This window comes from Strix uralensis, chromosome 1, assembly GCF_047716275.1.
Source record: "Strix uralensis isolate ZFMK-TIS-50842 chromosome 1, bStrUra1, whole genome shotgun sequence".
In the NCBI taxonomy this organism is placed as follows: Eukaryota; Metazoa; Chordata; class Aves; order Strigiformes; family Strigidae; genus Strix; species Strix uralensis.
Window position 1 is genome coordinate 138,236,869 of NC_133972.1, and position 14,676 is coordinate 138,251,544.

Consider the following 14,676-nt stretch of genomic DNA (forward strand, 5'->3'; position numbering starts at 1 on the left):
ATCAGCACTCATGGTGCTTGATATCAACAGTCCTACTACTGTTGGTACTGTAGGAAAAGCTCTGCTGAGCCTCCCCAGCAGGTCTCTCTTTCATCCTCTCCCCCACAGCTGCCTTAACTGGAATAGCAATCAGCCTAATAGAGCTTGATAACCATCATCCCACCAAGGAAGGGAAAAAGGTACGGTGGCTCTGGAAATATTCTCTGCCATTTGAGAAAGGCTTCCTGTCAGTTGCTGCTCTCTGCAGAAGTGTATGTTTAAACACACTACCTAGAAGACTGCTATTTTTAGTACAGTGGTGCACTTCAAAGCATTTCCTGCTCAGAAAGTCACACCAAAAGTAAAAGGAGAAAACGTAATAGCTCTGCTACCTCCCAACACCCCGATCCCCCTTGCAGAGGCCATCCCACTGCTGCTCCACTGCAGTTTCCAGAGAAACTGCACACTCCAGTGACTAATTACTTAAAAATACAACATTCCTCAGGGAGGAGAAGTTTTAAATAAACCTGCAAAATAGGTAACACAAGCACATGGCTAATTTTTACATACGGGAGGAAGAAGGGGGGGGAAGGATGCAGGAGGATGGAAGAATTTAGCACAAGAATCTGTGTTCTAGTCTTGTACTAAATAGTTCCAGCTTTGATCTAAATTTAGGCAATGAGCACTTCCTGTGGGAGACTGTCTTCCAAAGCTGAAGAGTTTTTGATGCTAAATATTTTCAGTGATTTTATAATTGGGGTAAAGTGGTTATTTGTTTAAAGGCCTGGCCTTCAGCTAGATAAACGCTTACATTATTTTATATTCCCTACTATTTCCTCTCCTACTCCACGTTGGACTTCTCCTGTTTATTCAGCTCCAGATTTCACTGCATTTTAAGTAGGTTTTAAAACTCTATTTACAACCAATGGGAGCAACAAAAGCCTTTCTGTCATTATCCAGCAGCCTTTCATCACAGCTGTGGGACTGGCTTCTCCTTACTTTGGCGCTAAGGAAGCTTGAGCACTTCAGCCCTTAGCATTTTATCACAACTCCTGCACTGCTTCGCAGTTTTCTGAACAGCCACAACTCCTAGACCTTCCTGTACCTCTGGTTCCCCCTCTCCTGGGAGACAACTTCCATCTTCAAATCTTAAGAAAAGGCAATACATCCAATAGTCCATACTCCAACCCCCTCAAGTTCCTCCCCTGACCTCAGAAACACAAAGCCTAAAAATAAAAAATGAATAGACTATTCACTTTACAAAGTTCATAATACTGGGGACCTGATTTTCAAATGCTTGAGGTTGGCAATGCTTGTAGACACTGAAGTCTCTTTCTTTAAAGTTAGTCTTATAACTACATGTTTACATTCAGGGTGAGATGAACTTGCCTGTCTTTACTCATGGAAAAGTAAGGCAGATAGTTTCAACTAGCCATCTAGGCTACCACTAGTCAATGGGAACATCACTAGAGAGCAGCTTACCTTCCACCTCCCCTGTTTGAGACACACATTAGCATAAGACAAAAAAAAACTCCTGGAGTATTTTCCTATTTTTCCATCAATGATAAAAGGAGCTCGTAGAACTACCGTGGACTAGACAGCTAACTTCTAGAGGGGACAAAACCTGCTCTTTGTGAATGGGTTCACAAGCTAAGCTGTTTCTTGTCTACTCCACAGAGATCATGAAAGAGGAAATTTTAATTCTTTTAGAAATGTAATTCTTGGGCAGTAAAACATCTGAAGACCGTGATTTTGATCTACTTACATAGGCCCAATTTTTTTTGTGATTTCCATATTTTACGTTCCTATCCAGTATCAAATACTGAGGACTGAAGGATCTCTGCCTTCAATCCAGTATTGACTTCAATGTGTAGGATCTGCACTAGGAACTGAAAACTATTAGATATTTCTACAATAGTTTATTCTTGCCAGTTTAGCTGTGTATTTGTTGATATCTGTGTTTTTCTAGCCTAACAAAGCACAAGTTCTCACAGAAAATCTAAGCCCTTCCCTCTACAGGCACTACAAAATAGCAGCTGTATTCAGAACTAAACTAGCATCCAGGCTTGAGGATAAATCCCTGTAGAAATTAGTGTAATTTGGCTCAGTTTCCCCCTAAAGCATGGGAAGGATTGAAAAACCACAACTGCTCCTACATAATGGCAATAGCTGTCAAATTCTGTTGAAACAGAGGAGGTGAAGTAACCTTAGGAGATGCCTGGATAACTGAGATTTTAACAATGCTGCGTCCATGCTGTAGTAGCACATTTGGCCTCTATGTTTTGTGGTTATAACCACTGTTGAAAGAACTGTCTACTGGTTAGAGACTGCCAAAAGGGCAAAGTTAAAAAAACCCCATCCAGTGGTGTGACTTAGGGCTAAGAAAATTTTATCTATCCCTCCTCATCCTCGAAGTACAATATAGAAAATATAAAATATTATGTATATATATACACACACGCACAATAATAATAAAAATACAATAGATTCACAAAAATAAACAAGGTCACAAAAACCCAGTCCGCACATTAAAAATACACAGTATTTAAAAAGTGAAGGATATGGCTGTGAATGAGAGACTCATGAACATTTGCACAGTGTATGATCTGATCATGATTTACAAACTAAGGCTTCATGCACAGGGCACTGTCTAGGGATTAATGACCAGCTGGGAGAGTTGATAGCGTAGGACAAAGCTAAGGATCATTAACTCCAGGTAGCTATAAACTCCCCAGAAAATGCCTTATACTAAAATTGATATGGCAATTACCCATTTTATAAATAAAATAAGCAGTAATATTGAAGTAGCAAATTGCTTTTGCTGCGTTCCTTTTTCTTGTAAAGCTCTGAAAACTGGAGCATTTTGGGCGATGTGAACCTGGTGCTTTTTGAAAGTGGATTCTGCATGAAAGCCAGTGAAATAACACTTTTTAGCATAGGTCCTAACAACATACAGTTTATTAGTATGTTGTGCAGCAAAGCAACAAGCAATCTTGCACAGAATGCAAAGAAATTCTGAACGCAAAATTCAATGCAGATAACCTTGCACAGCGAGACATGATCTCTGCACTGAACAATTAATCATCCATGGGAACTTGTGGCTGAATATAAATTTTTTTTAAGTAAAAAAAAAAACCAACAACAACACAACCCCCTTAATTGGCACAGAAGCAAGGGAAGTGTATTTGCCTTGATTTTAATTTGCAGCTCAAGTATAGCACAAAGACCAGCAATGCAAAGTTGGTATCAGTCTTTTCAAACAACTCCTGTCCTTAAGCATGAACCTGCTTTACATGGGAGAAGTGTAGTTGCTATGCTGGGCTAGGTCAAGAGCCCATCTAGCCCACAGCAGTTCAACAACAGCCTATGGGAAAAGCTGTCACAATGTGAGCATTAACCAACAGTTACAAGTATTTTCTTTTCATCTGACCACCATCTGGGAAAAGCTCCCCAGCATTCAGTCCCTGCGTTATCTATCTCCTCCCAGGAAGAGTCTGTTCTTTTAGACAGAGTGATGATCACAACTTAGTAGCACCAACTGGAAAATTGAGTGAAGACTGGATTTCAAAAGACAGGTAACAGCCCCTTGAAGTGTCAAGAAATTACTCTTAGAGGGAGTCAGATGCAGGAATGCAGGCCTAGAACATCTCATTCACACGTAATGCAAAGATTTGCTTACCTGTTCGTTAGGCTCAAAGCTTATCTCTTCTTTTTCCGTCCTCATAGCTATCAACTTTGTGCTACCGGAAGGGTCTGTCTTACTGTCCAACCGCTCCAGTTTTGGGGGTATGTCTGGTAAACCAATATCTTTAGTATCATCTTTATCTAGCAAGTAGCGAAGTAGTGCATTATTATTCTTCTTAGGACTCGCTGGCTCCTGTTTAACAGTCACCTCTGAACCAGGAGCTGTGCTACTAGACTCTTGGTTCAGTTCTTTGCCTGTGGCCTCTGCTGTGAGCTTGGCCAAATCTACAGGAGAACTACTGTCCTGCAATAGTCTGTGCAAAATTTTATGCTTCTCCTTGAGCGAGGTTCCGTGTGCCGAACCAGACCCAGGCAACCCTCCCGTGGAGTCCTTGCTAACGTCTCCCATGGTACTGGCCAAAGGCGAAGGCTCCATCTGATCCGATTTGGTGGTCAGCAATTGTAAGAGCTTTGTCTGGCTTTTTCCGTCGTGCAGTTTATTCTGTCCATCAGGTCTCTCACCACTGACAACCGGTGGCATGTTGCTATCGCTATTATCTTTCTGTTCTCCTGAATGGCAGCTATTCTCTGCTTGTCCAGTTGTACCTTCCGATTGCTCCCCATATAGTCCAAAGCAGTCTTTAGAGTCCAGGCTTCCCATCTTGCTTAGCTGGGGAGGATTCATATTCACAGGGGAATTTTGTAAATTTCCCATTTTTAGGTCAGGTGAAGCCAACGATGATCCTAGAGAAACGCCATGGCCCTCGCTGAGGGCCTGAAGTGCGTTCAGGGAACTGTTGGTGTAGTTATGGCTATTTCCTGTGCTGCTGCAGACTCCCACGGGTGAATGTAAGCTTCCTGCAGGGGAGAACTGACTGGGTGGGATGCGAGGGCTTCCTGCCACTCCAGGGCTCACACGATGCCTTGGGGAAAGCATAGAGTTTGGCTGCCCTGGGTTCATGCCAGGGCTGCTTTGTGAGGGGCTATTCATTTTTAGTGCATAGTTACTACCCTGAGGAGTGGATGCTTGTATGCTTGACACATGGTTCATTCCCCCTGAACCACCAAACCTGCCTGCTGGCATGCCCATTTGTTCCTTTGGGCCATTTATGGCAAAATTTATATTGCTACTGATGGTCATATCCTGACCTGGGTTCCCACTGCACATGGCCTGATGGGCAGGGCTGCTGGAGCTAATTGGGTTCAATATCTTCCCCATTCCTTGTCCAGTCAAATCCTGATTCATTCCACAGACATTCTGCTCTCTATGTGGCAAGGGGAAGAAAAACAACCCATTAGCTAAATGACAGTGGCCAACTTGCAATTACATTACAGAAAAAGAAGCAAAACCTCAAACCTTGCTTTAAAATAACAGAAGAAACCTACAATTAAAAACAAATTGACAATTTGACAAAAGTGATATGCAACTCTCAACATGGTTGCCCGTTAACAGTATGGTTTTTCAGTACCTCATTAACAAATCAGTGGCAGAGAGGAAAAACAAAATTATACCTCATTTAAATGACAGTCATTAGAAATGCAGATAGATTACAATTTCAGACTCTCTCCCTTTAACGTATATCTTTCTCTACAATTCGGCAAGAGCTAACTTCTAGAACTGACAGAAATCTCATCTGAAACATATGACCCAAACAAATACATGTTTTACAACAGCTGTGGACATCTGCTGGAGTTTTGAATTTCTACGATTTAGCCCCACCACAAGGCTGGAGTGGGCTATTTGCCCACCAAGTTCATAGTGAAAGGAAAGTTGAAAAACTTGCATTTCTACACTGCCAGAATATTTCGATACCGCTCCAAAACAGCATGTGAGCCAAGAGAACTACTGGATACTGCTTCAGAATGGGAACAGTCTGTTAGCAATCCAGTCCTGCATGGGTGTTTAGGAAAAAAGGAGAAGAAGAAGAAAACCCCCCACACATAGAAGCTGAAACTCATATTTTACATATGTAGGCTGTAAGATGGAGGAAACAGAAGACACACACACAGAGAAAAAGCTCTTGGAGAGCACCCGAAGGTCGCTTCTCTTTTCCTCAGTAGATTTTAATTAGTTTATGGGAGGATGCAATATACTTTTTACTTCTATGCTAAAACTTAAATCAGACATATTTCCAAATGCTAAAAGCTATAGAAGAGACAGAGTCAAGTAGATTAGGAAGAAAAAAAAAAAAAAAAAAGAGGTTCTGAAAAAAATCAAGTCAACTCCGGACTGCCAAACACAAATACTAATGGGATATTTTTAATATGTATTTTTGAGGAGATGAAAACCATTTGTACTTGCACAGGATAAGTGTAGATAAACTTTCACATTTTGCTCAAGCATGAGAAGTGAAAGAACTGAAGCACACAGAGTACTGAAGCTTGTTACTCTATATTTGTTACCTTAGGTATAAAGGCAAAGGTGAACAACATTAACTATAAAAAGAGAGGTGGATTTTTAAAACCTTATTAGAAATACAATAGTACCAGTGTTCTGCTAAAAAAAGCATGAATATTTGCAAGTACCATTTTTAACATGATGGTGTTTTTTTAAATTTAAAATTTAGCACTTCATGAAATACCAAGTATATTCAGCAATCCAAAGAAAACAAATTTCAGACAGCTTTTGGTCAGGTCAATTTCCAAATCTACAATCTCTGTAAAATATTTTCAGTTTTAATTACATTTAAAGCTGTTTTCTTCCTCTCAAAAAAGTGATACTGTGGGTGCAGGGAAATAGCATTGTAATTATTATAATCAGCAAATAAAACCTGAAACAAAACCTGACACAAATATACCAGGATGTGCAATGACTTAATTCAAATTTTACGCTGAAGTTCTGAGGTCATTGATTACTTATGCTTGACTTCAACATATTATTGCTTGTGCCTTTTTAAAAAAAAAAAAACCTAAGAATGGTGGCATTTATCAGGATTGGACATGTGCAAGTCACTACTCCAAGCACCATAAAAGACAAGGAATGAAGAGAGACAAGGAGTTAAAATATGCTGTTTGTCTAAAATGCAGTTCTAATAATCATAACATATTCATTAAAGAAGACCCAGGCCCAACATATGACTGACTGTGAACTACAGGAATTTAATCCTTCAAAGTTTTCTACATTTAATTACATTTGGAAAGCTTCTTGTGTCTACTATGCAAAATACAGTAAATTAAAGTACCAAAATTAAGAACATGAGATTAAGGGAAATGTTTTATGTTTAATGAAACATCTTGATGTGAAAATCCATCATGCCATTTTTAAGTACTGAAATAATCTTACAGCCTTTTCCTGCTCTAAGTGTTGATTCCAAAAACTTACTTTGTTTTCATGCTATCAGTTCTATGTCAACTGAACATCTATCAGCCTTAAACAGTCTATTTGCTTTGGTAACTTTGTACCTTCCCTGTTTCTCTGCAGAGTGTGGAAGTAATAAACTGGTCAGGATTACCTGTGAAGCATATGCAAGGAGATTACAAGCTGAGGTTCACTAGTTGTCTGAGAACGGATGAGCTTGCTCTTCGTTTGGGCAGAAACGATAGTGCCATCAGACAAGGAAAACCGATAAACAGGACTAAACGCTAGTCCCTGCCTCAGCACTGCAAGAAAGCAAAATAACAGAATTAAAGAGAAACTATAATACAGGTATCTTAGCTGCTCAGCATCTGATGTTCTAAATCCATCAGCACTGATACCACAAACACTGCATTAATTTAAAACAAATAAACAAAAAATAACGCAGAAGAAAAATTTTGAAAATAAGTAGATGGGATGCATATAAAATAAAGGGTCCTACATACTCTAGGGTGATCAAAAGAAAACCTATGTGGAGTGACAGCAATAACAGGACAGAGTATTTCAGAAGTGGACGAAGAAGTCCTCAGTATCTATTTCACTCTTCATCAAAGACGTGTCTAACTCCTTTTGTTCCTCATACATTTTTTCATCTGTATCATCTACATCATGATGATTAATATAAATGCCTTTAGCTTCTAGATCATCTGTTTCCATTAGCCTGTATCTTTTCCTCCTTATTGCCTGCTTAAATTATCTCGTTAGAGTTACTCTCACTACTTCTTTAATTTAAAAAGTACATAAATCTCTTCAATAAGAACAATTAGGAATAAGAAGAACTGGAACAAGAAATTATTACTTTTTAAAGAGCAAATACAAAAATATACAGCTCAAACAAATTACAAATACAATTACCTAAACCAAAAGTGGGGCTGTGCTATCCTTCCCCAGTGTTAAATATGACTGCATGTCAGGTTTGGGGTTTACTTCACTGCACATATTCTGAAGCCCTTAAATTTTCAATGTAAATCTGAACTTCAACAAATTCAGTTCCCTAACTTCTGTAGACCTCTGTGACATTTCTTTAATTAAAAATGAAAATCGTGTTATGGAAAAGCAAATTTCCAACCATTTATTCTGCTGTTCACTCTTTGCCATCAATGAAACAAGTCTAATAATTTTCAATTCCTAGTCCAAAAACTGTAAGATTAGGATTGCAGATACAGCGGGAAGGAAATACTTAACTGCAGAATTTTCATATAATTGTTTAGGGAAAAATAGGAATGAAGCAAATACAAATACTTTTAATTTCCTATTTTTCATACATATACATTTTATGTGGGTTTGTTTGTTTGTTTGTTTTTTTAAATTAATTGTATCATCGGATCTTCATTTCATTGCTCGTCTTTTAATATTTCCTGTTGTAATGAAATGACATGGTTTTCCAAGTGTGGTTTTATTAAATAGTCTCCACTACGGAGCTACTAGCTTTTCAGCCTTGCAGGGCTGGTTATGATTGCTTTCCTTCCCTGTCCCCCCCACTGTTATATATTGTTCTGCAAGGTTTTAAAGTATTATTTAGACAGTGAGAAAACAGGAAGCACAATTTAAACAATCAGAAGGGGGTTTTCAGAGTAAAACGTAAAGAAAAACAAAAACCTACAACTGTGAAACAATACAAAGCAGAATTTCACTGTTAGGTATGTCATTGTTTCAGTTTAACCTTTGGGCACCAGAAGGTCCAAAGCTCTTAACTTTAGCATATACCACATCAGGAAATTCCAGTACTCAATGCCAACAGGATACAAGTGAAATCTCTACTTAAATCATTTTCCAAACTAATTCTTTAAGCAAACAAGAGTGTTTCCGTATTCCTCTTGAGGAAATGCTATTTTTCTGACTGTGGCCAATAAAAACTTACCATATATTTTGCACTTTATACTGAGAGTTAATTTGAAATCTTTGTGGTTTTTGTTGTTTATCAAGCTAATGCTCTTTTTTTTTTTTTTTTCACACTAACACTGAATTACATGCAGGAGACCATTACTTTCTTTGCTTCTGTTCTCAAACCATGATGACTTAGAAAATGCAAGGAGTTCCTCACTCAAGTGCAAAGATGATACTGCCCAAGATACGCCTTGTTTTTCTCCTCCATGCTGCAGGGCAGGGGAAGGAAACATTTCAGCCATTATTCCTCTCTAGTGCTGGATCCTTTGCAGCAAAGCAATTCCAGAGGTTTTTCCTCCTCCTCTTATCACTCACTCTCTTCAGTTGCACAAGAAGAGCCCCCTCATTTAGACTAATTCTACAGTTGATATGATGATCCTAAGCCTCTCCTGCAAAATGATACAGTGTAAACTCCAAAACATGTATTTTCATCACTTCACAGATAGCTTAGAGAGGACCCACTCAAACCTCAGCACTGGAGCTGCTAATTTGGTCAGGAATCATTTGAAGAGGCCTGAAGTAACAAGTGGCTGGATGTTGTAACAGAAACTTCTAAATCACCTTTGGAACAGACAGGTCCTTACCTGACACTGCTCTCTAAACACCTGCTGTAACTTTAATTGCATACTATCTTCTTCAGTTCTGTCTTGAAATCACAGCATGAGGCTGTGAACTTTTAGCACTCCTACTGTATACACCCCAAAAGCTGTTATCTAAAATATCACAGTATTTCTGTGCCCCCACATTCCCAGAATGAAACCTGAAGGTTCCATGAAAGCAGAACATATTAAAGTGTTAAAGAATATTTAACTAACGCCGCATGACTAAAGCTTTTCTTTTTTTTTTTTTTTTTTTTTTGGTGTGTGTATTTGGTGGAATAATTTGAGATTCCAGTTACAATTCAGTTTCCAAGACAGCATGCCAGTTGTTTAATGACCATGGCAACTATTTCTTACAGGCCAGCTGTAAACCCTGTTCTACAAACACGAACCCAAACAATGATGCTCCTGCACTGGAAATGTTCCAGATATTCCCCACTGGTTTTGAAAGGACCTTCTTGTGGACTATAAAGGGTTATTTGTTTTTAGTAATTTGGATTTGTGTTACTAGAATTATTAGTATCAGGGTTTGATGAAAAGTAAAATTCCCACCCAGTCACTACCACAGAAACCTCATGGGGAACATTTCACAGTGCAGTACTCTCCTACATCTTGCCTACCATAATCTTGACTGAGTAGATGTGCTTGTGGTGTATCCTATAACACTTACCAGCTAGATACACTACAACAATGTAGGTTTCCAGATAGTACAAGTTCTGCATCTTTGATAAGTCACACTGAGTGTTTCTCACAGGAAATGTGACAGTAAAAGCCCATTTTTATAGAGAAAAGGAATACAGGTCAATGAACTGCAATGTGTGAGCTCAGGTTCTGAAGAATAGTGGGTAGTGAACGTTTTGGTGGGCAACATGCAAGGGTCTTTCTTTCTAAAATAACTGCGACAATCTGAAGATTTACAACCCTCTCCAATACTGCACAGTTATAACAAGCAGGCTAAAACAGGGAGAAAGGTGCAAAACCTCTCTAGAGCGAGTCAGCAGTGTGTCAAGCAAATCAGCTTGAAAAAGGGACTGTCAGTAGCCCTTGATTGTTCCATGTAAACATAACAAAGAGAACACAACCAAGAGCTACAAATGACAAACAGTTTAAATATAGAAAGTGCTAAAAATATGAAACCTAACCTTCCTGGTGATGCCTCTTGGCAAAAGATATTTCTCCCTCGTGCTGCGAATGGAACCTTTGAATGCATCTTCTCACCAAATCCTCCCAGCCAGGTTTCATAGCTGCTCGCATGCTACTTGTGTCCAGTGAAGTTATTTTGCCTGATATTAGATAAAACATTTGTTACAGCAATTTCCCCTTTGGGAGGGAAAAAAAAATAAAAATTAAAAACTCCTATTTCACAATACCTTGTAGATCCTGGCGAGTAGTAAAGCTCTCTGATGAAGGAAGAAGTGGTCTTTCCTTCATTGGAGCTCTTCTTGCAACACAAATCAAGCAAGACTGCAAATCTTAAAGAAAAATATTACCTGAGTAATTTGTACAGAAGAGAAAGATTTTTCTTCCACAAAGAATTCAGAAATATTTTTAAAAAGGTCTTTAAATCTTTTTGCACCAAAAGAATAGATTTTGTACCAATAAAAGGACAGACAGAACTCAGTAGTTTTACATCTTCATTATTTCTTACAACACTAAACAACACAGGAGAGGTGGGTTTGTTTTCTTTTTTAGAAGAAAAATTATCAAGGACTCTACCACAGACCACAATTATCGGCACATGTTTATGCATATACCTGCAGCAGCTCAATCAGTCAGGAGATAAAAAAGTATACTGCATGCACGGAGAGCACATTTCTTCACCACTTACCATTTCATACCTTCTAAGCCACATTTCTTAAACATGCCCCAAATGCTTGCTGTCCCTGAGAAAGCAGCTTCATAATAAGCCATTTTTACTTATCTGAATATTAAAATACAATCTGAGTAAATTTACCTGCTGAAGTAGTAAATGGCAAAGGAAATGGTGAACCACACTTGTCTTCAAATTCTAAGAACTCAGAAGATTGCCCATTGAAACTTTCCTCCCAGTCAGCTACATTCTTCTTACGCTTGCAGTAATATAAAACTAGGATATCTCTTTAAGGTAAACAGCTTCTCTCAATTTCAACTATATTGGTTTAACAAATAGATGCCTGCAAGTGTATATGTTCATAATCCAAGATGAAAGTACACTTCTACAGTTAAATGAAAAAGCAAAAATCTTACAATTTTTCCATTTTTCAGAATTTAGAAGCCACTTTATCAACTTTACCTCACAATCAACTGCACTGGAACTGCCAACCCACAACAGCATGGAAAGAGAGAACACTAACACAAATAGAAAGTGGTAATTACCTTCACCATCCTCCTTGAAGGAATTTGGTTGAGAAACAGCAAAGCACTGCATAGTTTCGTATTTCTGATGTGCTTCCTGGTTATCATGGCCTTCTTCAGAATCAGCAAGAGGTTTTACCAGCATCCGACAATTAAAGGTATGGCTATTACGCCTAGGAGTGTCACCAGACCAAGATCCCCCGTTCACTGAGCAAAGCAAAGATCATATAGTGAGATAAATCTGGTAGCAGTCACTTCTGCTGCTTATCCACAGGAAATTAATCAAGGTGCAGACTGGTCGGGAAACAAGCTCATTTAACAACAACAATCTATTTTTAATATTAGAGCCCAAACCAGTACATAACAAAGTAATTTATAAAATTATCAGATTTGAAGAGCACTGCTAATTTGTTCAGCCATCATGGTTTTTTTAAGTGACTTACAACAACATAGTAGAAAAGCAGGACAAAAGTCTAAATATTGGTGCGTGTAAAAGTTATACAGTACAGTGAAAAGCCTACTGAGTAGATCAAGTTAATTTATGTGCCTGGAAGAAATAAGGCAGTATGTAGGCTCTGTCCAGTGAATTTAGAAGTGATTAATACAAAAGAGATGGCAGCATTATATAAAAATCTGTGTCCAGATTAGAAATAGAAAGAAAAGAAACTAATATGCATTTATAAAAACAGGAAGCAATAAAATTGGGAAACACACAGTCTCAGCTACAACAGCACAGACTGAAGGGATGAGAATGTCCTGGGTGCAGTGATGGACAAAACTAAAGCCTAACATAGTGCTTAAGTAAAAAAGGAAACAAAATTCTGAGATGCACAAATATAGGTATTGGACATCAGTCAGAGTGAATTAATGTAACACCACATAAGGAAATATCAGGGTCATATTTAAAATACTCTTCACTTGCCCTCTTCAGTCATAAAATGTAATAGAGGCAGTAATTTATGGGGTTTAGCCATTTACATTTTTGATCCTTCAGGGGTTTATAAGTAAAGTCATAAAATGCTAAAGTGAATTACATAATACTTTTTAAACTGCTGTGAGTAAATGAGGTGCCCAGTATTGACTTTTTCTTTTCACCTCTTCCAAAAACTAATGACATTCAACACAGTATTAATATGAATCCAAAAATGTCTAAAACTAACAAAAAAGAGGTTTTGAAAAATAAGGTAAATACTGGTGAGACTAAAAATACTGAAATAAAAATTCTAGCATAAGGAGTTTTCTGATTTTTCTTTTATATTCCCCCTTTTCTTGGGCCGTTCTTAGAATAACCAGCCTAGACAGAGAACTAACAGAGAGTTCACATAGCTAATGCTGTCTTTTAGTGATTCACTCTGGAGATCCATTAAAAATATCAGCTAACATGAGTTACTAAGAGTAATTTTAACAAAGAAGAATCTGAAAAGAGTGGAGGATGCTTTTGAGAATAATATTAATCATTTATACAGCCTATATATACATTAAAAATAAATAGAGTGTATATGATGAAACTGTAAGTAGTGGAAGGACATTAACTTAAGTTACTGAAACGCTGATTTATGAAACTGAAGTTAAATAAGTAATGGTATGATATGAGGAAAAGATATATACCTAAAGATTTTGGCAGCAGGATTTTGACAAATTCATTGTGGTCCCCTACATGCAGGATGCTATATATGCTTGTGTTCATCAGCTCTTCTTGGTTGTACCTTAGGTACTGTGTCACATTCTCAGAAACAAACACAACATTACCTTCTGGGTTCACTACAAAGAAGAACCCATCTAGGGCCTAAAGAGGGGGGAAAAAAAAAGCAGAGAGAGAGAGAAAAGAGAAAAAGAGAGAAAGAGAGAGAAACACAATACCAAACAATCAGATTAACAACAAGATACCCAGAAAATAAATATTCCCTTCAGAAGACATAGCTGAATCTTTCTGCATCCATCTCAGTTCTTATATTCTTGTCTGTAATAGCAAAGGACACATTTCAGATTGAGCATCTAATCTTACTTATATCCAACCAGTGTAAAAGCACAGAAGGGTGCACACCTTGCAAAATAATGAAACCCACATATGAAAACAACCAAATCCCCTGCCCCAAACAAACAAACAAAAACAATGGAAGAGATTGCTACCTATCTGCCTGCCTGTGAAGTAAGAAACCTGGACCAGAAGCTGGTTCTGCTAAACCCAGAGCCTGTTCACTCCTCTGTGCAGCACAGGGAGACTGATCCCAGGAAAACATCACAAGATGTGCTGGCACAAGGCAAGGAAAACCCTGGCAGAAAAGAAAGAGAAAGGCTCTCTCCCTATCCCCAGCAGTGCATCTTCATAGAAGCAAGGCCCCATGCAGCCAGGAACACGAGGGATTAAAAGCAGAAAAGGGCAAAGGGAGCAGAGAGCAGGCAGTGAGCAGTGAGGAAGGGGCAGCTTTAGTCTCTACTCCCAGGACTGCTTTCATTTTTTTTATTTGACACCAGTTTAATTCAGTCCACACATGATCCAGGGAACAGGAACCAGACTTTCATCTCTTCAACTCAGCTCCATGGTACTCGAAAGGACTTAAAAGTTTCTGTGAGGAAGTGTCTACATTAGTAATTTCTGCTGATTGGTTTCCCCACTTATCTCCTGTGACGGTGACAACCTAGCTGCAGCATTCTTTCCAAGATATCTGCTGTATGTTATCCGAAGCCTAAGCCAAATACTGTATCACTTCTACTTGATGAGGATAAAGTAAAAATTTGAGTATCAGTAAGAACTTCCCATGCCAACTTTCTTTTCCTTAAGATGCAAGCATGATTGTGGATGGTAGAAATATTTCAGAATACATCCCTCTAGTCATA

The 14,676-nt window shown here is 38.4% G+C and overlaps 1 protein-coding gene across 9 annotated transcripts in view; it reads right to left on the reverse strand.

Moving 5' to 3' along the window:
• NCOA2 (nuclear receptor coactivator 2) overlaps positions 1-14,676 on the reverse strand; it is a 198,013-nt gene that overhangs the window by 36,778 nt on the left and 146,559 nt on the right. For all 9 annotated transcript variants that reach the window (XR_012630727.1, XM_074882685.1, XM_074882714.1 and 6 more), the window contains 6 exons: positions 13,447-13,624; positions 11,860-12,045; positions 10,875-10,976; positions 10,647-10,787; positions 7,116-7,263; positions 3,659-4,928 (listed from right to left, as the gene is read on the reverse strand). Coding sequence is in view for 8 of the 9 variants with exons in the window: in XM_074882685.1 (XP_074738786.1) it covers positions 3,659-4,928; positions 7,116-7,263; positions 10,647-10,787; positions 10,875-10,976; positions 11,860-12,045; positions 13,447-13,624 (2,025 nt within the window). In the remaining variant the exon portion in view is untranslated. The remainder of the gene's footprint in view (positions 1-3,658; positions 4,929-7,115; positions 7,264-10,646; positions 10,788-10,874; positions 10,977-11,859; positions 12,046-13,446; positions 13,625-14,676) is intronic.